This window comes from Gavialis gangeticus, unplaced genomic scaffold (genome assembly GCF_001723915.1).
Source record: "Gavialis gangeticus isolate Ggan-Ray unplaced genomic scaffold, GavGan_comp1, whole genome shotgun sequence".
NCBI classification, from domain to species: Eukaryota; Metazoa; Chordata; order Crocodylia; family Gavialidae; genus Gavialis; species Gavialis gangeticus.
The window spans coordinates 3,739,031-3,764,445 of NW_017728996.1; the positions used below are offsets into that span (position 1 = coordinate 3,739,031).

Here is a 25,415-nt window from a genome sequence, read left to right on the forward strand (position 1 = left end):
CCTGCAGCACGTGCTGCCTTTGCTCCCCTGCCCAGAGCCATGCTCCTCCCTGCTGCCATGAGGCCGGCGAGGGCCACCGCGGCTGGGGGTGATCATTTAGCAGGATGCAGGTGCTGTGCAAAAGGGCCCGTCTCCCTGGCTTTTGCCCCAGGCCAGGTTCCCCCTCCACCTGCCTGATCCCTCCACCCCATCCTCCTCGCAGCTGGCAGCAGAGGGAGCAGGGAAGGCACGACTAGCGTCTCCCCCAAAGCAGGGGGGTAGCACTGTCCTGCTGGAGGCGAACTTGGCCCAGGGCAGGAGAAAGGTCCTTTCCAAGCCCCCACTGCTGTCTGCACCCGTCCCCGAGTAGCTGCAGGCGTCCCACCAAACAAGCCCTGCCATCGAGGGGCCAGGGATGGACAGCCAGAGCCCATCAAGTTTGGCCCAACTGGTCAAGCTTGGGGTTCAGTGCAGACAAGGGTGAACCCAGGGCCTTTGTTACCTGCCTGGACATCAGCTCACTTCCTCCGTCCTCCCCACTGCCCCTGGACCCCTTACCTAAACCCCATGCACACCTCTGCGAGCAGAGAGATCTGCCCTGCTGCAATGAGGCACCACGGGGGGGATCCGCCGGAGCAAGGGATGTGGCAGTCAGCGATGCATTTCCCCGCGTGGCTCCAAGTTGAGGCTGCTTGGGGGCCCCCCCAACTTCCCCTTGGCGTTGGCAGCTTTCAGTCTAACGAGGCGCCGGAGATGAGGAATCGCGACTCGCAAAGCAGCGGGGCTGGGAGGGTGCTCCAGGGTCCCATCTAATCCAACCACTGCCTGTCCAAACCAACCCCAGACACGTCCATCGTCTCAACTCATCATCAAATGACCATCAGCGCTGGCGCAACACAGTCGGCGCATCTGTGGGTAGGTCACGAGCCTTCCCCCAGGATCTCTGCTACGTCCAGCCTGCTTTCTACAGCTCCTTAGAAGCACATCCTCCTAACCCTCAAACACTCAGGAAGCAAATACTGAATGCAAAGCACAGGCAAGATCTTTGTCCTTCCGGGAAAGCTCTGGCTAAATCGATGGTTGATATCTGGAAAGTGGTGTCAGATCCCAGCACAACCCACACGTGGGCAAAGAGTTAGTGGCAGGAAGAAAAAAAAAAGGGGTGGGGGTTTAACCTCGGGCCCAGCAGGCAGTAGGCACAGAAGCAACGTGACCGTGATGGAAGGGCCGTTGTTCTACAATATTTGGAGCCGATCTATTACGCACCACAATTACACCCCAGCCAGGGACCAATTTGCAGCACAGCTGGAACCAGGCCCCATCTTTGCAATCATGTAGAACGACGCTACAATCAGCGCAGCAAACACTTTGTTCCCAGGTCACCGACTTCATTGTGATTGTAGCGCTGACGAAGCCACATTTCCACCCATCCATTATGCAACTGCCAGATTTTTTTCTCCCAAAAGTATCTGGAGCATCGGCGGATCTGTACAGACAGCCGAGACCGCCCCACGCTCATCTAGGGAGTCCTAGAATCGAAGCAAGGAGCAAACAGGCCCAGGGAGGAATGGGTGCACGCATGCACTCGGGTGCATCCTTGCAGGGTGCAGATGCTTCCCCAGCCTGATGAAAGGTATTTATACACAAAAGCTTGCAAAGAAGGAATTGTTCCAACTACTTGAGTTGGGCTAATAAAAGATACCAGATTTACCCAAAGGACTCTGTCTGCCTATGACAGCTACAACTTATATCCTTGCACAGGGGGAATGGGAATACCAACCGCTCCACCGAGACGATGGGCAGAAGGAGTTCCCAGGCTTCTGGCATGCTGCTGCATGGGGTTGGGAGGGAGTTTTTTCCCCTCCTGCACCTACATGTGTCAGGGTTTGTTTTTTAAGCCTTTCTCGGTGGCACTGGGTGTTGGCAGCAGCCCAGGCTGGGGGTGGGGACTGGGCTGTGCCATTGCTTCTGCTGGGACCCAAGCCAGAGTGTCCTTGGCGAGAGGGTCTTGCCCCTGCACTCGGGGTCAGACTGATGCTGTACAGGGGTCAGGAAGGGATTTTGTCCCGTGATGAACTTGGTACGGACTGGGAGGAGCGGGGGTTTGCCTTCCTCTGTAATGGGGGCACGGCCTCTTCCCGAGATCTTTCAAGCTCATGTTAACATTTGCAGCAGCAGGATGTTGGCCGCCGCGGTCCCCCCGCTTTATCCGGGGCAGGTTCAGGTGTGATGTCTCATGTTGGGTCAGGGCTGTCTAGTTTTACAAAGAGGTTAGACAGTGAATTGGTCTGGGGTGATTCGGATTGGGATGACCCTACCTCAAGCAGGCGGTCGGACTAGATGTGACCTCTAGAGATCCCTTCCAGCCCAGCTTCTCCAGGATTCAGGTCCCGCGTACACACATTTACAGGGAGGTTTTCCCCCCTCTTTGTCTCATCTTGGAGGAAAAACTGAAGCTGGAAAAACCCCACTTTGAATCCGTGCAATTCCACGGGAAAAACTGTGCTTTTTGGCGAACAGCGCAGATTTCATCAATATTTTTGTGCAAAATAATTCCCACCCAGGTGAGACGGCAACCCTTCCTGGTTCAGTTTTCCCCTCCTTCTCCCCATTCGGCTTCCTTCCTTGCGGGCCCGTCTCAAAGGTCACGCTGGTCCTTTCCTCATTTTCCCAGGGGCTTTCCCAGGTCCCTTAGGCGGGTTAGGCTTTCCTAACTGAGAGCTGGATGGGGAGGATTTTATTCTTCAAGGAATTTAGTTTGTTTAAAGAAAGGTTCATAAAAAGCAGTTTTCAGCCGGCTCAAAACTACTTTCCCGGTGAGCTGGGCTTCTCCAATGCCACAAGCCTCCCCTCTCTCCGGTCTCCCTTAAGCCATCCAGCTTTTGGAGGCTTTGTTTGAAAGCCCTCAATAAATCACAAAAGCAGCAACCAAGAAACAGAAGCCAAAATGCAACCCTCCCTGCCAAAGCCGAGCGTGGCGCAAGCGGCTCGGCCTGGGCGCACAGTTAAAAAGTTGAACAACTTCTTCCCCTGCCCAGCAGCAAAACCCAACCACGAGGAATCACAGAGGAATCGATAACCCCTCAGCATCCCCGCTAAACAGCCTCATTAGATACCAGCCTGTCTCCCAGGGGCAGCATTTAAGCGCAGCATGTGGCGCCTTGCAATCTTTTCCGGATTACCGAGCCTTTTGTGCTCATTATGCCGCCTGACCCCAGGGCTGAGCCGACCTCAGATTTAGGCCTGGGATAGTTCTGCCTCTGGTTTCTGGCTCTTTGTGGGGGGGAACGCAAAACAAAAAAACCCTCATTGCTCACGACGTGCCCGAAATCCCCGGTGCATTGTCAGAGCTCATCCCTGCAAGCTCCCACGCGCGCGCCGGATCAGCGGCCGCGGCCGGGCGCTGGCACCCGAGCCCTTGCAGCGTGGATCCGGGCTGGTAGCCATGGCAGCAGGGTATTTATTACAGTTCCTGCCATTCTCCACCCAGCATCGGTGGACTTCAGCCCTTTAATCAACCGGAAAGCCGGTCGCAGGCAGCGAGCACACAGGACGGGGCGGGCAGCTCCTACGCAAATGGTGAGTGGCAAAGCCGGGGGGCTCGGCAGGCAGGGGTCTTCTCCCCCTCGCCAACCCATCTCTCCCCCTTCCTCTTTTTTATTTGTTGTGCTGCAGGCAAAATTCCTGTCCCAGGATCAAATTAATGGTAGGTGCCGTCATTTCTTTCATGAGCAGGGTCAGTTTAAGAAGTCGGCTGCTCATTTCTAGGGGAGCTCATTTCATTGTTTTGCCACCTGGTATTTTTGTTTGCGGGGACGCGGGCGGCCGTGCGAGACACGGTGCAAGGCGCCGTCCTGCCATGCAAGGCATCCCCGGGTCTGCGTGCCAGCCAAGGACGCTGGGTTTCCCGGGGCGCGGGAGATGGAGGGGAGGGGGATTCACCTCTCGCCGTCCAACCCCTCTGAGCAGCAGCTCTGGATAACGAGGTTGGGGCAATCTCTGGAGATTGAGAGGGGTCCTAGAAAAGTGGGGCTGGAAGGGAGGCCACATCGAGCCCACGCTGCTCAAGACAGGATCCTGCCTGATACAGCACCCCAGCCCCGTGCCTGTTGGACCTGCTCCTGGGAAATTTCCAGGGATGAGATTTCACGGCATCTCGAGGCGCCTTTGCAATGCTCGAGTCAGAAAGCTCCTCGTCTCCAACCTCCCTTGCCCTTGCTGAAATGCAAGACCCTTGCTCCCCAGCCTACGGCCACAGAGAACAGCACGTCCATCCATCCTCGAGGCGACTCCCCACCGGGTAGCTGAAGGCTGCTCTCAAATCCCACGCCCGGTCTTCTCTTCGCCTGGTTCATTCAGCCTTTCCCTCTAAGTCCCACTTCCCAGGTCTTTAAATCAGTTGTGTTGCTGGACCCTATCCCATCCCTCCACACCTTTCTTGAAGAACAGGGCCCAAAATCAGACATGGGACTCCAAGCAGCGCTGCCCCTGCTGTGCACGTGACCCTCCTCTTCACACCCCTGGTCCTGCCCTTTGCACGCCCCGTAGCCTGTCCCGAGTGCAAGACTTGGCACTCGTCCTGGTCTCCTTGCACCCCACGGGAGACCGCTTCTCCAAAAGCGCAAGGCTGCGGGCACGAGGCACCTCCCTGGCACGCCTGGGGAGTGGAGCCAAGAGCAATGTGGGGACCTCGGGCAAGTCATTTTACCCCTCTGCTGCTTTGGGGGAGAGGCTTAAAAGCATGTCAGAAACCTCTGGGGGAGCCCAAAGACCAAGATGCTTCTGGTTATAACAGGCCCGTGGCTTGGCAGGGGCCGTCTTGGGGAGCGAGGCTGAGGAGACTGGAGGAGCCAGCTGCGTGCAAAGAGGATCAGGGAGGGAGTCAGGTTTGGGGGAGCAACACCCCAAAAAGCGCTGCAAGGCAATAGCAGCAGAGGAAAGCTTTGGTCTCCTCCCTGCCCACTCCCCGGGTCAGGATGGGGGTGGGGGGCACAACACAATCCCCAAAACCCCGAGATTTCCCTACAAGACTGTGCCTGGTCAAGAGGAAAAGAAAAGTCCCCAGCTCGGTTAAATGTTTGCTTTTTATCTCCCCAACGGGCAGCTTCGTGGGGAAACTGTGCTTTCAAATCCAAGCCATCTGAGGCGGCAAAACCTGTTATTTTGGGGTTTTTAACTAGAGTTCAAGGAATGTTTTTCCCTGTACGACAACAACCACAAAGGCAAGATAAAAGCCAGCGACCTGATCACCGTGATGCGGTGCCTGGGAGCCAGCCCGACGCCGTCGGAGGTGGACAGGCACCTTCTTTGGCATAAAATTGGTAAGTGCAGCGGGGCCGGGGTTATGGTGCGGGGAGCTTTTCTAGGACACATCAGCAGCACGGAGCGGGGCAGGGATCCGGGCGAGACAGCCCCGGGGTAACGTAGGATACCCCGACGTGAGTCACGAAACAAGCCGCACGCCGGGCGGTGGAGAAGGCGAACACGCTTCAATCGCAGACCAGGCTTGAAATCAGCATTGCCGTAGACAGAGAGGTGGAAGTCCAGCAGGACAGGTGCCTAGGAAACACTCAGTGCAATCCGGGATGTCTAGGACCTCCAACGTCCTTAAACCAGCCGGGTTTTAAGGTGGATCGCTACGCACGCCTTGCTCATACGCGCCCCCCCCTAAAGCATCCACTACTGCCCTTGTCAGTGACAGGACACGGGGCTGGACGCACCCCTGGTCAGACCGTCGCACACCGGGCTGGGGTCATCTTGCCGAGCCCCCGGGTGCTGCTGCTCTGGTGAGCTAAGAGCCTGCAGCCCTTCAAAGCAAAGAGCAGGGGGTGGGAAACCCGGTGCTTTCATCTAGGAGAGCAGAGCAGGGATCAAAGGAAAGGCAGGCGAGGGGGTGGACCGAATCCGCCCGGAATTAGCAGCTCGCGCAACATCTGGCGAAGCCACAGCGTTGCTGCTACTAAGGACCGGGGTCATTGGACAAATCGCAGGATCCTCAGACTGGTCCAAGCCCCTGCACCAATGCAGGAGGCTGCTCCTAAATCACCTTTGCCCAAGCCTCACCCAGCACCCTCCTGAAAGCCTCCAGGTCAGGAGAGTCCCCCACATCCCTGGGCTCCTCCACCGCCTCCCAGGCAGGAATGGTTTCCCCAGACACACTCTGAAACCTACTTGGTTGCAATAAAAGGTCAAATTAGAGTCCTTACATTGATTGTCAAAGCAAATTGGAGGCACGCTTCACACCCCAAAGAGGCAGCACCTGCCACTAGTTCTGGTGGCGTCATCCCTGGTTGTCCTTATTTTTCTGATAGGCAAAGAGGGAGTTATTACTCCAAACCGTGCACGTCCTTAATGCTCGTCCTAAGGACACAGCAAAGACCTCATTTACCTTTAAGTGCCACGGCCACTTATCACAGGCTGAGTCTCAAGGGAATTGCCTTCATTTAGCAAACATCCAAACATAGTATGGGAGGCTTTGGACCTGTTTGAAGGTCGACACCCTCGTGGGCAAGGCGAAGCATCCCCCCTCCAAGGGCTGCATTTCTGTGTAGTGGTAGTAGCATGCCAGGAAGCAAATGGGCATAAGTCATCCAGCAGAAAGAAAGGTAGGGGCTGGTTGGATCCAGTGGTAATAATGTGGAAAAGACGGAGCAGACCCAGCCCAGGTGGGAAGCACAAAAGGAGGTAAGGAAAAAAAAAAAATGTTCATCAGATCAGAATAACCCCCTGGTTCTTGTTGCACTTCCAGACCGGAGAGCAGAACTGGACTTTTCCACCTTTCTGAATATAATGTACAAGCAAATGCAGCAGGAAGACCCGCAGCAGGAAATCCGCACAGCCATGGCCATGATAGACAGGCAGAAGAAAGGCTTCATCCCTGTGTCCGAGCTGAGAGCCAAGCTCACCAAGATGGGAGAAAAGCTTTCGGAGGAGGAAGGTACGGTGTCACGCGGCAGGTTACAGCCGGGGCTTTGCCCCCTTCCGCTCCACCGGCCTGCCCTGGAGGGAGACGGGATGGTGAAACCCCTGCGGCCAGTTAGCGCCCAAACTTGTCTACACTATGAATGCTCAACCCCAATAGGGAGCGGAGTAGGAGGGGAATTGCACGCTTCCTACTTGCAGCGGCGTGTCCTGGGGCACGCGGAAAATGCGCTACCGTTGTCCCTGCCTGCATCATCACATGGATGCGGCGCACTGCTGCAACGTGAGGGTGGCGCTGAGCATGGCACTTTGCAACATCGCACGCGCTCGTCCTCCTCTCGTGGCTGTCTTCTGATCTGCCCAGGGGAGGTGAGGTACCCGTGGGCAACCAGAGGCAGGGCCAACCCAAGTGCTACTACAGGGGATAGCCACAAGCTAGAGACTGCAAGCATGGAGCCAGATGCACTTTAACATTGAGGGGGCTACTTACCTGCGGGCAGGAGACCACGTGAGAACCAAGCTCTCAGGATTTACCTGCAGGAAAGGTAGATCAACCAGTAACTTGAGGCCACATCCCAGTCTTCCTTAAGCTAGCGCATGCCTGGAGCAGCTATGCTAAAGTGAGTCTCTGTCGACGCCATCCGCAGGGCCCAGAGCAAGTAAAGTTTGGTGCCTGGCAGATGAGGTGCAAGAACGCGAGGCCATGAGCAGGGCCATATTGCGTCACGACGGCCCGTCTCGCCCAACGCCCCGTCTCGGACAGCGGCTGTAGCAGATGCTGCGAAGTGTGAATGCAACGTGCCTAGAGCGACCCATCACCGTCTCCCTTGCACCCACCGCTTGGTTTAGGGGCATCAGAGGATACATCCCTGACTGTGCAGCTCCCTACATGAATCAGTCTGGTCCCTTTCTGAACCTGGCTGTGCTACCTGCCTCTACCGGTGCCAGCAGCAACACTTGCTGCGTTGTCCAAGAGCGGCTCTCGCGTTTTTCTCCTTCCCAATCGCCTCGTGAAAGGGAGGTTTTCCTCTGAACGGGGACTGCTCGCTATGCCTGTCGGATAAAATGCCCACCGAGGCAGCTTTGCTGTGCCCGGCCGTGCAGGCTCCAGGCCACCGCGCACAAGAGAAGCTGGCAGCTTCCCAGGGAACGCTGCCGTGGCTCCCAGCGCTGAAAGGAGTACAGAGAGGGACTTTTTTTGTGTGATTAAACGTCTCTCAAAGGCATTTCTTTACAAGCTGCGCCTTTGTCTGAAATCTCCCTCCAGGGTACAACAGGAGGGAGCTCTCAAGGGGCATCAAAAGGATCAGAAGGTATTCTTGGACAGCTGATCTTTTCCCCAGCGCATAGCGAGCATCAAAAAAAAGGGGCTTTCTGCTTCATTGCTCACAAAACAAACTGTTTGGTCCAAATTGGAGGGGGAATCAGACAAGCTACTTCTGAGAGAGGGCGAGAACGCCATCAGATGCTACCGCCCCGTCCTTTGAACACTTGTGTCGCTTTACTCCTCCAAAGGGGATCGGCTGCAGGCTTCGCGTTTTGGCTCCTTCTCAAGGCCTCCGAGCACAGGCGCTTTTCTGCCACGCTGCAGGTCAAGGAGGCTGAAGAGCTTTGAAGTGATCGGCTCTCTGCTAGGTTAGGACTCGCCAGGAGGCGGAGGATCGTAGGAAAGGAGGGCTGGAAGGGATCTCGCGAGCTCGCATCTAGTCCAGTCTCCTGCTCAAGGCAGGAGCATCCCTAAATAAACCGTCCCAGTGAAGTCTGTCCAACTTGCTCTTGAAAACTTCCCAGGATGGAGATTGCATCTACGCCGCCTGTTCAGTGCTCGGCCGCCTTCGTGGGTGGAAAGTTCCTCCTAATCTCCAACCTAGGTTGTCTGTCCTGCAGCTTGAGGCTGTTGCTTTTAGCCCTGTCCCGTATGGCCAGAGTCTACCTCCATCCTCTCTATAATCACTCTTCAGAAATTTGAAACCGATCATCTCCCCCCACCGTCGTCTCTTCTCCAGACTAAATCACCCTACTTCTTTCAGCCCTGCCTCCCAAGTCATTCTGACCCAGCTGGTAACACTTAGTAAGACCCAGACTTCGTACACGCGTTCCTCCAGGCTTTTCATGGGCACAACCGCTGTCCCTCCTAGGGCTAACAAAGAGCACGTGTTTCACCGGGACAGCCTCAGCAACCCTCGCCATCAGTAGCTAAACCAGCCGTCTGGGAGATAGCCCAATATGGCAGCACTGCTCGCCCCCACCCTGGGGTCTTCAAGAGGAGACTGGACATGCACCTGGCTGGGTCGTCTGACCCCAGCGCTCTTTCCTGCCCAGGGCAGGGGGCCGGACTCGAAGATCTGCTCAGGTCCTTTCCGACCCGAACATCTATGAATCCTAGGAATAAAGCACACCTCGATTCGGGAGAACGCACAGGAAAAACAGCACACGCAGCTTTTTACAATCTGAAGGCACCTCTGCAGCGATGAGAGCTGAATAAAAAAGCAACACATTATAGAAATATTTCCCACAATTAACAACATCGTATGGGGGGCAGGTCACATTCCTCCAAGAGCAGAGATGTGGTTTGTCTCCCAAAGGCCAACGGTGCGTTATAGATTCAAGCTACGTTTTCTCTCAACAAGACATCCACCACAGACCTTCGCCTGACACCCTAAACTCAGCTTCCTGAACCGCAATAAATATTTGATGCTCAGACTCGATTTCACTCTCATCCGCAATGTTCACTACCTGCTGGCAATGGCATGTAGCTTTGTTTACAGTAGCTTCAAAAACACAAAAGACAGAAAAAAAACCCCTTCCTTTCTTCAATGTATTACCATTTTTATTTTACATAAAGGAATAAAGGTTTTTCCTTTTTTCTCACGTATAATGGCCAGGGGTTACCCTAAGTTTAACCCTTTAAAAAGATATGGTTACCAGGAGGATAGTCTCTTAGTTGAAAGTAGAAATATTAGACCTCTTGATCACATAAAAGACAGTTACTTACCTTACAGCTACTGTAGTGTTTCAATACCCATTGTCCCACAAAGATTTTATTCACCCCACGCGGAGACGGGATGATTGGGGCCAGCAATGTCCATTGCGGTTGCATCTGCGCCCTACATGCCCTCGTGCTCTCAGCCCAGCACCATTCGTAGCGTAGGGGGTCGAGTCAACCCAGCACCCCGCCACCTCCTTCACCAAAACTCAGACTCGGAAGAGAGCTCCCTAGCATGTGGGGGCAAAACATGTTGTGTTATTTATTCATCACAGGGGAGTCCTCATCTCAAAGAGCCATCATCTTTCCTTCCAGTGACCAGTCGCATGGATTGCACTCTTGGCAACCAACAAGGCAGGATCCGTTTGACTTGGGCAAGAGGAGGGGGTGCCTTGGGGTTTGATTGAACAACGGGACCTGGAAACCTCTACCTGAAGACAAGCCTTGCAAAGCTGTGGACCAAGCTCCATGTAGCTGCCCCTAGGACAGGGATGTCCTTCCAGCAGGCAGCGAAGGCTACGTGACCTCCGTTGTGGCCAGATGGACCCAACTTGGCCATGCCTTAACGAACACCGAGGGAGCAGGGGTTAGGAGTGAACTACCTCAGTCCTGGCCTCCGGCTAATGAGGGAAGGATCATGCAGGGTCCCAATCTGGGCCCCTTCTGGAGCAGAATTCCTGGCATTTCTTGGTCTTGTCTGTGATAAATACGAGGTCGATCCCAGCTTGAGAGATGTCCTGCCATGCCAGGTCCTCAGTCACCATTGCTGGCGGTCTGAGATCTGCCTGCCCATGAGCTCAGAGTCCCTGGAAGATACAGGGCCGGAGGAAGGATCGGAAGACAAATGGGCAAAGTTCATGGCCTCCTAAGGAAGCAGAAACGACTTAGTTCTTCCCTATGGGGTGACTTCATGACAAGCAAGGACAGCATCTGCGGTTCCTTGGGGTATCGGGAGGAACAGCAGGGCGTGCCTAGCAGATGGCTTTATGTTCCAAGACACTTATGTGCAGAAGAGGATGTTGAGAGCACCCAAGGCCCTGAGCTTCTGGGCAATCCAGACAACTTCCCCTTCTGTGAGTGGAGATGTCCATCACAGGTCCCTATTAGGGGGAGGCACAAAGGGTGGGGTTTCCAGCATCAATGGAGTCTCAGACTAAAAGGCTGAGGGATGCATGTGTCAATGGGCAAGAAGAACAACCCAATATTTAACCATAGTAAGACTGTCCAACGGCCATGGGCAGCAAGCAACAGACGGCACGTGGTCCTCTAAAACAGACTCCACGTGGACGATCGAACCAATTCTCTAGCCTCCGCTTGACAGAGGGTTGGCCCTATGGTCTGCAAGCCTGTTGCCCAAAGCTCAGTGGAGTTCATTGGATGTTAAAATGAACACCTACTAAAAACAAACACTTATAAGAATCAAAAAAAGCGTGCAAGATTCCTGTTGCTTCCTGAAATGTAGGAACAGAAAGAGTACATCCAGTTCAACAGCGACTTGGTACAAATGACGTTTCTCACGTTTGATGAGAAAGGAATTAACGAAAAGATATCAACTCCCCTTTTAATTGCTTAGTTTTTAGGAAGGGGAGGGTCAGTATTGGAAGTCAGAGCACTGGAAGACAACACGTCTTCAACCCATAAAGACAGGCATATTGGCAAATTATACCTTCCACACATTTCCAACATTAAGGGATACGTTTTAAAGTCAGAAAGAAGAAACTGTTCTTTTTTCCATTTGCCTGCTTGTTTGTAACACTAAAGGTCGGTCTATGTGAGGAAGTGGCATTTGACTGCCCAAGACATGCATGGAAACCGAGTCAGTCAAGTGCAAGTCCTCTCTTTTGGTTTAGCTTTAATAAATGGAGTTTAGTTTAAACCCATTCTTGTACTGAGGCAACCCTGCCCAAGTGCAGGTCAGACCAGTTTAAGAACTGATTTTCATAGATTCATAGACATTCGGGTTGGAAGGGACCCCAGAGGATCATCGAGTCCAGCCCCCTGCCCCAGGGGCAGGAAGTCAGCAGGGATCATAGGATCCCAGCAAGGTAAGCATCCAAATGCATGTTGAAGGTGCTTGAACCACCCCCGGCGGCAGTCTATTCCAAACCTCAGGGGCTCGGACAGTGAAGAAATTCTTCCTTGTGTCCAGCCTGAAACGGTCTTGCAGTAGTTTATGACCGTTCGACCTCGTCACCCCTTGGGGCGCTCTGGTGAACAAATGTTCCCCCAGATACTGGTGGTCACCCCTGATAAACTTAGAGGTGGCCACCAGATCACCCCCGAGCCTGCGCTTTTCCAGGTTAAAGAGCCCCCTGGCTCTCAGCCTGTCGTCGTAAGGTCTGTTTTCCTGACCTCTGATCATGCGCGTGGCTCTTCTCTGCACTCTCTCAAGCTTCTCCACATCCTTTTTGAATTGTGGAGCCCAAAACTGGATGCAGTACTCCAGCTGCGGCCTCACCAAGCCTGGGTACAAGGGGAGAATGACGTCCTGGGATTTGCTTGAGAAACATCTATGGATGCAAGCCAGCGTTTTGCTTGCTTTACTAGCTGCAGCATCACACTGAAGGCTCATGTTCATCTTGTGGTCAATCATGACCCCCAAGTCCCTTTCGTCTGTAGTGCTAGCCAGCGTACCACTGCCGAGCCTATAAGGATGCTGCAGGTTTTTCCTCCCAAGGTGGAGAACCTTGCATTTTCGGTTAAACCATTGGCCATTTCCTACATACACAAGGCTATTAGGCCAGCATAGTTCCCATGGCTTTAGTGGAGCTACACGCTAGCTGAGGACCTAACCCATGCCTCCAACTGTTTTCAGGTCAGATGTGCTCATTACTGCTCCATGCTCTTAAATTTGTGTCCGTGTGTGTAGTTCTAAAAAATATAGTATATATTAGTTACTAATATTTGGGGCAACTAATTCCAATATTGGAGGGTTCAGCATAAAAATCAGTACAGTTATGCTATGCTGTCCGTTCTTTGCAGTGGATGACCTTCTGAAGGAAGCCAAGGTTGGACCAAATGGGATAATAAAATACGAAGATTTCATCCGTAGGATCACCATTCCCATCACAGACTACTGAATTTTGGAAGAGCAGCGGGCATAAAGGAAGCAGCAACCAGTATCTTGCATTTCCCTCAGTTCCTTTGGACTCTTTGGAGTCATTCCTGCTTGCCTTTAAAGATCTTTTGCCTTCTCTTGTCAGTCGGGATGGAGCATCGCATGTCAGATGTTTGATGCACTATTTCCAATAAATGAATTGCAACATTATGTAAAACTTGTCATGTTTACAATCAGCTGATGGGTTCCTCTTTAATAAGGTCTTTAAAGTTTTTTGCAGAGGAAAATTGTGGCCTATGCTAACATCACATGGAGATAACTCTTCTGGAGACAGAACATGCCAGGGCCTGTGATATCCCTATCTTCCCAACTCCAGGCACAGAGTTTCCTCTGTACATGGTACTTCAGGGAGCATGGCTATGCCATCTATAAACCTTGGCAATCACAGCACTGCCTAGGCCCCGAGCACGTCTGTACGACACAACTCACTGATACTTTGCTGTTACCGAGATGCCAAAACAACAGCACACTCAAGGTACAACCAGAAACCTATTTCTAGGGCAGGGAGAGCAGTCAGGCTGATTTGAGTTCTTCCAAACAGAATCCAGGAAATACTGGTCACTAAACTCAGAGAAAGGAAAACTTGTTGTCCATGAAAACTGAAGGGATGCACCACACATCCTTTACTTCACTTGTATAAGCACTTGGAGAGTGGAAGAGGAAGAGCAAGGCCTCCATACTGCTGTGCTCGTGCTACCACTTTTTATGAAATCAGGCAGATGAATCCATTTCTAAAACTGTCTCCATGAACTTAGGTGGTTGCTTTAATCTTTCAGAAGAGATGTGCAGTACTTGGCCAAGGCAGCTCGTTACTGCTGAGGCACTTGGGAGGGGTGCCCAGAACATATTCCTAGCAGATGGGCAGAGTACAGGGTTGCCAACCCAAGATTTTTTTTTAAACCAACAATGCACAAAGTTTTTACTGTCAGCCAAACTTTTTTTTTTTTTTTTTTTTTTACTGACATATGTCTTACAGAGTGTAAATGTAATTCTCCTGCCAGGCTCTGGACAAGGGTTGCATTGAAATGTAGGGGTTTAACACCAACCATACTAAAAAAAGTTGTCAGTAAAAAGTGTGCAGATTAAACTGCCCCCTACAGGGGTCCCTATACCCTGATCCCCTCCCCAGGTTTGGCCCTGCCAGCCCCACACCCTACTCTGGCAAGGACCTCCAAAAGAGGACCAGTTGTCTACTTGCCATGCGGCAATGTTACTGGGAGGCAACAGGACCCAACAGCAGATGACTGGGGCCAGAAGGCACAAGGTGGTCTGTTCTGTCCTTCAACACTTAACTCCAGCTTTGCTTCTCACAAGAGACCTTCAAATCAGCTCCAGGTTGCTCAGAGTTTTTATGGATGGCTCAATATTTTAATAGACTTTACAGACAGGTGTTTTTAGCCTGGATTTTTACAGATAGTCGGAAACCCTGGCAGAGTGCAGGAGGATGCAAACAGCTGCGAGTGGAAAAGCTTCTCTGTGGACATAATCTGTACTGAGCCCCTAACAAGTCACAAAATTATTCCTTCGACTGTAGCCTGGAAAGCCGCGCCCTGTTCATCTAAACTCTTGTCACCAGAGGGTCACCTTTCAGTTTTAAGAATGGTCCAGCTGACCATGATATGAAACTCATGGCTCCATACATTCCCCATGTGCAGTTCTCCTCTGGCATCAGCAGGAGGCTTGAACAGAGTCGATTGTCGCAACGCTGCAATTAAACATCTGTTCATTTCCTTAGTGAGGTAACACAAGTCTCTGCTAGGATGGCTGCTAATTCTGTTCACTGGTCTTCATCCTTCCTCAGGACCCCTTCAATTCAAAAGGCCTCCCCTGCTTTCAGCACTTGCTATTTCTTTCCCTGCAGCAGCAATCCGGCTCCCTTCCATTTGTAAAATGAGCAATAATGAGCAATAACCCTCTTCCTCATTCTGTTTGTAAAATGAGCAATAATGAAAGAAGACCAACATTAGACTGCAGAGCTAGCTTCCTCATTGAACAGTAAAGGCAGGGGCAATGCCCACACCGCTCAGTCACTGTTTCAGACTATCTGCAAACCAAGGAAAGCAGTGTATTGAACTGTTGGCAGACAAGGTTCTTTGGGTAAATCTGATGTCTTTTATTAGACCAACTCAAATAGTTGGAAAAATTCTTCTTACCAAGCTTTCGGGCACAAACACTCTTCATCAGCCCAAGGAAATGTCTGCAGATGGTCTGTGCTCTTCCTGGATGGAGGAAGATCAGCCAGAGGCCAGTAGGTACGTAAGAAAGCCAGTCATTTAAAATGTAGATTGAGGTGGTCAGTAGGTGAGAAACGGGGGGAAAGGGGAACCATTCACATTTGAGACATCCTTATAGGCATTAAGTCTGGAAACTTTCTTTTTAAATGAAAACCTAGCTGCTGCAGTCTGATTATGCTCTGCGGGGCACCTCAATATATCAAGCAAGCCAGATGAACCTAAAACTATAAACCAGAACTTCTAGTCTATGAAACCTTTAAAAAAGTACTTCTCCACTATCAACCCACAACTGAGGCGTGACTTGCTGACATGTTTCAGAGGAGTCAGAGATCTTATTGGTGTAGCCACATACAGTATTCCCAGAAAGTGCTTGCATACTTATCAGGGAATTGGTGTCCAAATAGAGATGCACAGAGAGGTATCAGCCACACGGGTCAATGACATATCACTACAGAGAGCAGGGATGGAGACAGGCTAGAAGAGCTGTGCAAACCTTGGCAGGCCAGTTACCTGCAGGGGGGGGGGGCAGGCAGGTGCTGACTGGTAGACAAGGCCATGAGAGTCCAGGTCTTTAGCAGAGTGAGACACTAGCCAGGCGTGGTTGCAAGCCTGCAACTGGGTTTCAAATAGGCAGAGCCTTGGTGTTCACACTCAGCCCTACTGGCATCACTGGGGATCCACTTGCTTGGTTAGCTGCATGACCCGGATCTCAACCACATTGTGTGCGCCCATGTTTAGCCATGACAGGAACAGATTGGACAAGCCTAGTTAAACAGGCCGTTGGACCTTTCAACGAATAACTATGGCCCCAAACTCTGCGGTGATGAGCATTAGTCCCGTTTTACATATGGAAAAACTGAGGCACACAGAGGGCAGAGGACTTGTCCAAAGGCACACAAGAGACTAGGACCCCAGATACCCATCACTGGGTCATATCCTTTAGGCACCGAACCAGCCCTTGTACCTGCACCCTGTTTCCATTTGGCCATCACGACTTGACTTGCAGTTCCCCATGAAACATATAATGACCACAAAATAAATCGGGACAAATCCTCATAGGTTTAAAAAAAAAAATATCTAAATTGTTTTAAGTCCTCAAAGAGCACAGGACTGGGTGTTAAGGGGCCACAATCTCTGCTGACCTACCTTGTTGTGTCCGTCTAGCATCCGCTAACAGAGGAGCAGCTTCACACTCCAACAACACTCCCATTTAAAAAAAAAAAAGGGTAAATGCTGAAGGTGCTACTGAGGGGCTCCGGTAAGAAAGACGACCTTGCTTTTGACCAATCATAAAAAGATGATCCTGTCTCCCCCATTTATAAGTGATAAAAAAAACCTTGACATTTCAGGCAAGGCCCATCTGCTGCTCTCCTCACTACTCCCTTTGGGAGACGCATGCCAGCCGCTTGTTTGGGAAAGCAGCAAAATACAGGGTTGGTCTGTGCAGCGCAGAGATGGGGGTACCCGTGCCAGCTCTGCACAAGCTGGTACATATTCACAAAGCAAGGCAGTGTGAGGCAGGACTTGCTTGGGCCCCGGGCCCAGCATCACCAGCTAGCTGGCTATTTAGAGTGATGCACTGACACGGCTCTACTGCTCCTGAGCTGGAGCAAGCTTGTGTATCCCCACACAGCACTATATCACACCATCTATATCAACACCTATTGCCAGTGATCCAATACAGATGGTTAATTTTTTCCACACTATCCATAGCACTCAACTACTAGAAACCCACTGCTTTGGCTAGAAGTGGTAACAGCTTTGATGTGACATGGGGACTCAGCAAATCAAAGCCTAACAGAACCCAACGCCGTGTCACTGCCTTTTCTTATTGCTACCCAGAAACAAACTGGCCCAGAGTAACGATGAGGGACAGTGTCCTATATGTCCTTGCACAAACAGACAGCCTCTGGCAGAGGCAAAGAGAGCGGTGCATGCAACGGGTTACCTGAAAGTACAAAGTACTGTTTCAGGGCAGGGGATACATTCACAGACGAAGCCTGACTGTCCAAGACACGTTCCTGTGCGATTCACACTCTGGGAGAGCAACCCGCATTACTTACAGTAGAGAATACAGCATAACTGAATGCCTTTTTTTTTATTACATCTAAAGATTTCTACATAAACAGGTAACATTCAATAGGTAAACAATTTTTTCCAATGCATGTAATAAATATTTTCACTTGGTACTTTTATACAAACTGACATTGGTCTACTATACATTTTTAAAAGCCATTTACTGGTTTGGCATGCCATATGGAAACTAAGAGAAAGTTTTAAGGCAATGAATCACAGATTTAAATTCATGGAATTAATGGTAACTTTTTAATATTCTGCTTATATACATTTTCCCTTTGATAATTATAACAATTCACAGCAGCACTTTTGGGGACCACCAGAAATTCTCCCTTGTTAGAAACCTAAGTTCTGTTAAAAAAAAGAAAACCAAACACTTACATTGATAAAATGAAATCCTTTCTGAATACATTTTAAAATGTGCTTTAAAACCTTGAAATGTTTAATGCAGTGAAGGATTAACTTTTACAACGGTCTCCCGACAGTCCTTAGCTTTCAGTTAGGAGGCAACTCCAAGATAGTTCAATGCAAATCCACAAGCCATCCCCCATCCTTGAGAGGGCTTCTTGAATCCTTGCCATATAGGGTAAGGAGCAGGCCTAGAATTGCAATAATGCCTATATATTCATGGAAGTACTTATGACATCTTTTAATGCTCAGTTATAGTCATGTATGGTGTATTTTTTCCCCTAGAGGATGTATTCAATAATGCCCATAAAAGTGATTCAAAGTCACTTCATCTCTGCTACTCAAATGCCACTGATTTCCTCATATCTGTGTGTATCTATATGTACCCACACAATATTAACAGAACACAAACAGACACACGCATGAGCATGTGCACACCCACACATCTACCCTTCTACTGGAAGAACTGAAGGACCAAAAAACAACAAAAATGACCACTACTCTGACAAGTATACAGACTCGACCGTCTTGTAATCTACAGTCAATTCGGCAGTATTGCAAACCAGCCAAAACAAATGAGTTACTTTACTGCACCTTTAATCAATACGCAAATGAAATGGGGGCTATAGTTATTTATAACGAACTGCCAGAGAACTCAGGCTGAGTATTTCTACAAAGTCATGTTAGCCGCGATCAAATGCTAAGTTCCAGAAAATTATCAATCTTATGAAACATACTGGCATGGGATAGAAATACCTGCAAAGCATGTACAGAACAAATACCACACTGGAGGATTAAAGAGCTTTTGCTGTCCCTTCTATGTGGAACAAGATGAAAATAAATGGAAAAGCTGAACTGAAAAGCCCTCTTGCTCTTATTTAGATGATGGAGGAATGAAAGGGGAAGGGTGCCATCAGATGACTTCAGATTCTTTCTGTGCAGCATAATAAAATATTACCAAGAATTTATTTTTATTTTTAGGAGTCAGAAAAGCAGCTTTTCAGCTCACCTTTAATGCAACACAATTGGTAGAAATGTTGCTACAATTCAGATGTAAAGTGGCCATCAGCTCCCCTGAGTGTCATTATTTTTATCCTCTTACCAGTTTCAGAAACTGGGACCACATCTTGCTCCCAGTTCTAGTGGTGTGAGCCTGGAGGAATCTACGTTCCTCCAGATTTACACAAGATATTATACAGAAGCACATACTTTGAAATGACTGGTTTATTACCCAATAGCTGTATGACTACATTTTATTAACAACTGGTATTTCTAATGTGGCTTCATCGCCTCAAAAATCAGACTGATTTAGAAATGAAGTATTTCCTGGTTTCTATCCTTTTATTTCCTTTTTTTTTTTTTAACTGACATTTAATAAATTATAAACCTGGTGCATAGGGATAGATATATCTATATATCTGTAGATATATAGATAAATATATCAATCAATCAGCCAGATATGTATGAAATACACATGCATGGGAAAAACTATTTAACTCACTTTGAACTCACACACACATCTATAAATACATATATACACACACATATACATATAAACACAAAACATTTTGTTTTCAAAATTCAAGTTAACTATTTAGTGGCAGAGGGATGCTGTGAAGACACTAAAAACAATTTTGATGCCACATATTCATGTGAGCTTTCCAATTTACCATACAACTGATCAGACAGTAATACCTAATTCTACTTGGAGTAAGGTAATTTTCTTCCTTTTTTTTTTTTTTTTTTAAAATCAATGCAAGGTTTTAAAGAGACAACTTCATATGCAAAAGGTGGCCTTTGTCAAAGTTCAAAGCAACCAGCTGACATCAACAGTTCTGGACATAAAAATTCAGATAGGAATCTGCTAATTTTAGTATTCCTTCCTATCTTTCCTGATAACCTTGTTACCTGCACTTTCAACTAGCTAAAAAAATATTTTTTCACACCAGAGAACATAGTAATGCTCTCTAATGAAGACTTTGGGCACAATAGAATAACCTCCCTCCCTCCCCGCCCTCTCTTTTTAAAGAATCTCCTGAAAAACTGCTTTCCCTCTATTTACACGTTTCACTGTTTAACAAGAACGGATCAGTCCAAATGATCCAGAAGTTCTAAAAAAGAGTTTCCTATGTCATGCACATCTTTAAAAAAAAAAAGTGGTGGTGGGAGGGGGTGGAAAAATCAGGGAACAAGTATGGCTCACAGTTCAATATAAGCATACTGAGAGGGTGGGGGGTGGGGACACCCTCCAAAACAAAATGAACAAACAAAAAAAGAAATCCCAGGAATCACTCAAAATAACCAGGAGGCTAAAAGGAAAAAAATAATAATTGTAACCACTCACCCTAGAAGAGTTCTGCACACAGACATTCCAGTACAGTTCAGTGGGCTAAGATTTGCGTGGAAAGGCGTTCATATGTTTAACAATCAATATTAAGTTAACCTTTATACATGTAAAGCCAGAAGATGATGATGTACCATGACCACTGTCAGCTGCTGCACAAACCATGCAATAGTGCATTTAAATCATATTTCCTTCCTTCTGCTTGGCAGGTTAATTTTTAGCAGAAATTTGATCTGCTGCGGCCAAAAAAGCAGGTATTCCCTACAGAACAAGTGTAAGCCCCAGTTTAGCAGGCTACTTCAATGCATGGCAAATTTTGAAATGCATGAGAAATTTCACAATTTAAAATCTGACACGCTTAAGTACTGAGTGACCTGAAGCCTTACATACTTAACAGAAATAAAAATTTGCAGAGTAGGTATCAAAGCTTTTATTAGAGGTTCAATTCTATAAAACACTGTCTTATGGAAGACCATGCAAGGCTCAAAGTAATGATTCAGCCCCAGTTTTTAATCAAGCTTAGTAACTGGCCCACTAGATGAGAATCCAGCGTGTTAGGAGGCACATGGATCTCCACAGACCAACTGGCTACAAAGGCTTGTAGAACCAGAAATGACATTTTTTAAAAACAAAAAAAAAACCCCACCACACTCCCAGAAGTGATGTCCTGCCCATGCAGGGAATGTTGTGAAACAGTCTAGGCAGGGCTTCTGCTGCTTAAAACCTAATAAAATCTGAGGGATATGCGAATCCACCACCTCATGAAAATGGCATTTTTTTTAAAAAACTTCCTATAAATTAAAATGTCAGATACTCAATTCTTTTACTGCTTACTTAACTGTGGAGAAAATAATGCCACGTGTGTCCAAACTAAAGGAGTAACTCACAGGATAAATGTGCAGGTGTAAAATCCAGAAAAGTGAACTGAAGGGATTTTTTTTTTCTTTTTTTCTTTTTTTTTTTTTGTATTTTTTTTGTCATCGTTTTACCAGTCAAGCCAGCTTAGGTTTATATACAAAAGTAAAACTGAAAATATAGTTTTGTTCTCTGTACATGTCAATTTTTTTTTCCCTAAAAAAGGAAAAAAAAGTCTTGTCTATGTTTCTAAACAGAATAAGGTAAAACCAAGCACAAAGATCTCTTCTTTCTGACAGGTCCATTTAGTCCAAAAGTCAGTCCAATGAAATAATGTCTGGTATGATGCCAAAGATTGATGCTGTGTCCGCACCGCCTCTATTTGCAACCGGGTGGCCATGATTCTCTCGCAGGCTGTTGGAGGAAACAAGACTGCTGTTACTGCCACTATTGCTGCCATTCGTGGCTGGGAGTGTACTGCTTCCTCCTGCATTTAATTGATCAAGGAACATCTGAGATGAAGTATATGGGAAAAAACGAGAGTGTAAAAGTTCTTGATCATCCGATGCAGAAACTGCTGCAGCTGCAGCAGCAAGAAGGGAGGTGTTGTAATGCTAGGGAAGAAAGACGACATTTTAAAGTTATAATTTGGGCTCCAAAGGTTTTGTTCACAGTGGCACAAACAAAGGAGAAAGCACGCAAGTAATGTAAACCTCATGAATTGTAGAAGCTGGCCACTTTGGTCTACCCTGGTAGTCAGAGTACTACCCTATTAGATATTTTACCCTATATAGCAAGCTTTTACCTCCAGGGACTTTGATTTCTGATGCCAGAGGAAAGCTGGTAACAAAATTATTACTGATACTAGTTCCTAATGGGTTGCCAGCAGTATCACAAGACACCAGCATATGGTGAGATGCAACTGGGTGACGGGAAGCAGTGTAGTTTCTTCTCCAAAGCATATATGTTAGCTAGAAATTGTTCAACACTTGAAGAAATAGCCTGGCCAAAACTAAGCCACAGACCACTTGGGACCATTAAAATAATCTGCTAATTATTAATACCAGGGATCATTCAGACCCCTTTCCCAAAAGTGCTGAAGACTGCTTCTGCTGCTGGCCCTGCACTGACTGCAGCAGCCTCCAGGTATGGAGGGGCTGCTAACATCCCCCACAGAGGAGAAGGACCAGGATACTGAGGCACTGCATGGCAATCCAAGCTGCAGAGGGGAAGCCTATGGGCTTTATAAAGGACTGCAGGCCATCCAGGGGTGGCCTGCTTTTGAATTCTGTGGTCAAGGAGAAGGAACAGGGACTCTTTTTGTTATACTTCCTTACTTTATTTTGTTTTACAAGTTATTTTGTCTTTTACTGTAAGTTGCCCTGGGCCTTTTGTGGGAAGGACAGCCTCAAAGTCAAATGGATCAGATCAACAAGTGCATGGCACTTCACAGCGTGGCTGTGCTCCCATAGTGATGGGTACCAGCAGGACCAAGTGGAGAACTTTAAGCTTCAAATGACTTGCCTGCTACAAATACCCTTTTACATTTTAAGGATATTTGCAACTTGGTCTTAGCACCACTTTGTTCCATTTTGCACAACTTGCTACTGACAACAGTAACAAACTGCTCAGTTTCTCTTTGTGGTACACATGCACTAATGCATTTATGGCTTTGTCCTGAAACAGAGGCAGGGCATCTGTTAGAACAATGTCCATGGCTGTACCTTTCAGAAAATGCCCTCTTTCTATTCCAAGTTTTGCAAAAACATCTATCTTGGTTCTAATTCTGACTTGCAGGTCCCCCCCCCAGAAGGGTTTATTGTAATGAGTCCAAGCAAGCTACATTACTTGTTTTTCTGTAACTTACCTGATTGTCTCCTGATAAGAAGGGGAAGAAATCTAATCCTGTGAAAGCCAAAACAAAAGATTTTCAGTTTCTCAAAAGAATCCCCCTCTGCCACGATACACAGAAGTAGAATACAATACTAGGACGTCAAGTTGCATCAGAAGTTGCTGATTTAGTAAAGTTTGCAAGAGAAATTTACTGTTTTTAAACCTTAAAATAATTCTGCCCACAAGGTGCTAATGTAGGTTATCATCTATGAACCACAAAATAATATTACTGGACTGCTGATCAACTGCATATCTAAGTCTTTCAGAATACTGCATGTTGCTTAGAGAAAACTTAATTTGCAGTTAACAGCAGTATACAGCTTACCTTGCAAGTCATAAGGCATAGGTGTCATGTGGAATGGATGCCTGTAGTCTTGTAGAAGTGATGTATTAATGTAGCTTGTATCAACAGCAGGAAGGCTTGGGGTTCTTGAAACGGGAGATGCTTGGTGGGGTAAATTCAAAATGCTGCAAGAAACAAACAAATTAAAAAAAAACTTACAAAGTGTGGAAAAGTATCTTTGATTTTAAGTGTCCAAGTGAGATGCTTGCAAACCTCTGCTGTTGCCCCCTTCAAGAAGTATGCCTCTTACAGAGGTTTAAGGGACAAATACTAAAAACCTCACAATCTACAATGCAGCATGCATACAATAAAGGTGCCAAAGTCACATCAAGGCAACTGTTTTGCCAAATTCCAAAGTTTTAGTTCCAAAATATGGAGATGCTGCAACAATCCACACGTTCCTTTTGGTTTATTTTTTTAAAAGATGGGCAAAACTGTGCATTTCTCCTAACCTTGTTCTCAGAAACAATTACACTGTTTTAGCTGGCAAAAAAAGATAAAGAGAATTTCAGCTCAAACACTTAAAGAAACTGAAAACGTGGTCTTGCCATGGAAAGAGTTAGACAACCTTAACTATAATCAGAGCTTTGAGCACTGCCCACAATAATTGCAAGAACAGTCATTATGAGTCCAGACAAAACAATCTACAGATTATGGCTTATATACACAGCACAATAGTCCAGCCATTTTTCACGTGCTATGCAAGAAGTTAGCTGTGGACAACAGCCAAAAAAGTTTTTGAAGAGCTTTAAGTGATCACTGAGTGGTTTACATTACTAGGAGGAGTAACAATCTCCATTTGATGCCAATTTTTTCATCTCCGCATGCTTGTGAAATGTCTTCCATCAGCAATACGGCTATTTATTTCCATCAGGTTATTCTAGTGTCCTGTATTGCTAGGCTGCTCGTAGTAATTACTGAAAAACAGACATGCCCCAAACTGCACCCTGATATTTTTCTCGTCTCCTGGTGTGCTGAGTGTTTCCTCAAAAATCTCTGCTAAAGAAAAGGTGCTGGCTTCTCAAAAGCATTTAACTACAGTAAGTCAAAGCTGCTTTAATTAAACAACAAATCTACTAAAAACTTTGCTTCTTCATACTTTGCTATAGAGCAAAACCCAGAAAATTCAGCTGGTGAAGATGCAGCAGTAAATTAATACTTCCATTAGCACATTCCTATTTTTAAAATAGCACAGATCTGGCGAGTTGAGCCACAGTCAAAACGTAATCTGCTGCATCAATCAGGGGACAACGAGAACAGAGAACTTTCCAGTTACGATACAATGCCACATAACCCCCACGACACACGACTTCCCCCAGCTGGGCAAACCCCAGCTCAGGGGGGCCAGGACTGGGGCAAGGGGCAGAGATGTGCACCCACAGGCTGGGGAGAAACTCCTGCAGTGCAGGGCTCCCCCAAATCAGGCAGACCCCAGCTTTGGCGGGGGGGCAGGGCGCCAGGGACTCCGTTCCTCCATCCCCCCCCGCCACAGGGCTGGGGAGAGACTCTGTGCTGGCTCCCCCTTCCCTGTGGCTGACAGCAGGGGGTTGGCGGCATGTGCCAAGCAGCTAAGCAGGGCTGGTCCCCACTCAGCTACCCATGGCAATGTCCGGTAAGCAGGGAGGCACGCAGGAGCACCCCCTCGCCTTCTGGCCTCGACCACTGCAGGCATCTGCTGTCTTCCCCGACCGAAGACGAGTTCTGCTCATTAACAGTTTAATCTACAGTTTAGGGAAACCTGTATACATTGATTAGATGGATTCCACCTCAGGCTTTCTGAATGTCTGCAAAACCATTTCCATTGTTCACGATGAATGTATCTTCACCTCGACTAAGAAAGCATGCATTTTATTCTTACCCCTTATTATTTAGGGGCGAGGCAGGAGAGATGGAAGGACAACTCCTCTTGGCAGGCGGTTCCTCCTCCTCTTCATCTGAGGAGCTATCAATGGTTAGATCGATCACTTCTACTTTCTTATTCTTATTCGACTGCTGGTGAGAAGATACCTGATGATCCAAGGAAGAACTTATACACCCTATGAAAAGTTCAAAGAAATAACATCAAATACTCAAGCCACAATGGCCAGTACAGTCAGCACAGGAAATGAACGATAACATGCTTAGCATAAAGTTTATGAATCACAACCAATGTGAAAAGAAAACAAGACTGTAAAGTAATAATGCTTTAAAAATATGACCAAGCCCAAAGAAATGTTAATGTTACTCTTCCAATGTCTTAAACCCAATCGATAAAAAGC

At 48.0% G+C, this 25,415-nt stretch overlaps 2 protein-coding genes across 5 annotated transcripts in view; one reads left to right on the top strand and one right to left on the bottom strand.

The window, feature by feature from the left end:
- Positions 1-3,540: 3,540 nt before the first annotated feature.
- On the top strand, positions 3,541-13,146 carry CALML4 (calmodulin like 4). 2 transcript variants are annotated; one of them, XM_019503939.1, is made up of 4 exons: positions 3,541-3,685; positions 5,160-5,300; positions 6,728-6,916; positions 12,869-13,146. In XM_019503939.1, the coding sequence occupies exons 1-4, from the start codon at positions 3,556-3,558 to the stop codon at positions 12,964-12,966; spliced, it is 558 nt and encodes a 185-aa protein (XP_019359484.1). In that variant the 5' UTR covers positions 3,541-3,555; the 3' UTR covers positions 12,967-13,146. The 2 variants fall into 2 exon arrangements, with proteins under 2 accessions (XP_019359484.1, XP_019359486.1); XM_019503941.1 differs by having other exon boundaries at positions 5,202-5,300.
- Positions 13,147-18,705: 5,559 nt separating this feature from the next.
- PIAS1 (protein inhibitor of activated STAT 1) overlaps positions 18,706-25,415 on the bottom strand; it is a 73,844-nt gene continuing 67,134 nt past the window's right edge. For 2 of the 3 annotated variants that reach the window (XM_019503943.1, XM_019503942.1), the window contains exons 11-14: positions 25,016-25,193; positions 23,140-23,282; positions 22,789-22,826; positions 18,706-21,535 (exon numbers count right to left, since the gene is read on the bottom strand). In XM_019503943.1, the coding sequence (XP_019359488.1) occupies positions 21,239-21,535; positions 22,789-22,826; positions 23,140-23,282; positions 25,016-25,193 (656 nt within the window). In that variant the 3' untranslated portion in view covers positions 18,706-21,238. The remainder of the gene's footprint in view (positions 21,536-22,788; positions 22,827-23,139; positions 23,283-25,015; positions 25,194-25,415) is intronic. The other variant, XM_019503944.1, reaches the window with a different exon arrangement.

Excerpts from the sequence above, each read along its gene's own strand:
- CALML4 (XM_019503939.1), top strand. The coding sequence starts at position 3,556 with ATGGTGAGTGGCAAAGCCGGGGGGCTCGGCAGGCAGGGGTCTTCTCCC. Across the intron at positions 5,301-6,727 it reads CCTTCTTTGGCATAAAATTG|ACCGGAGAGCAGAACTGGAC; the intron begins GTAAGTGCAGCG and ends TTGCACTTCCAG. Across the intron at positions 6,917-12,868 it reads AAAGCTTTCGGAGGAGGAAG|TGGATGACCTTCTGAAGGAA; the intron begins GTACGGTGTCAC and ends CGTTCTTTGCAG.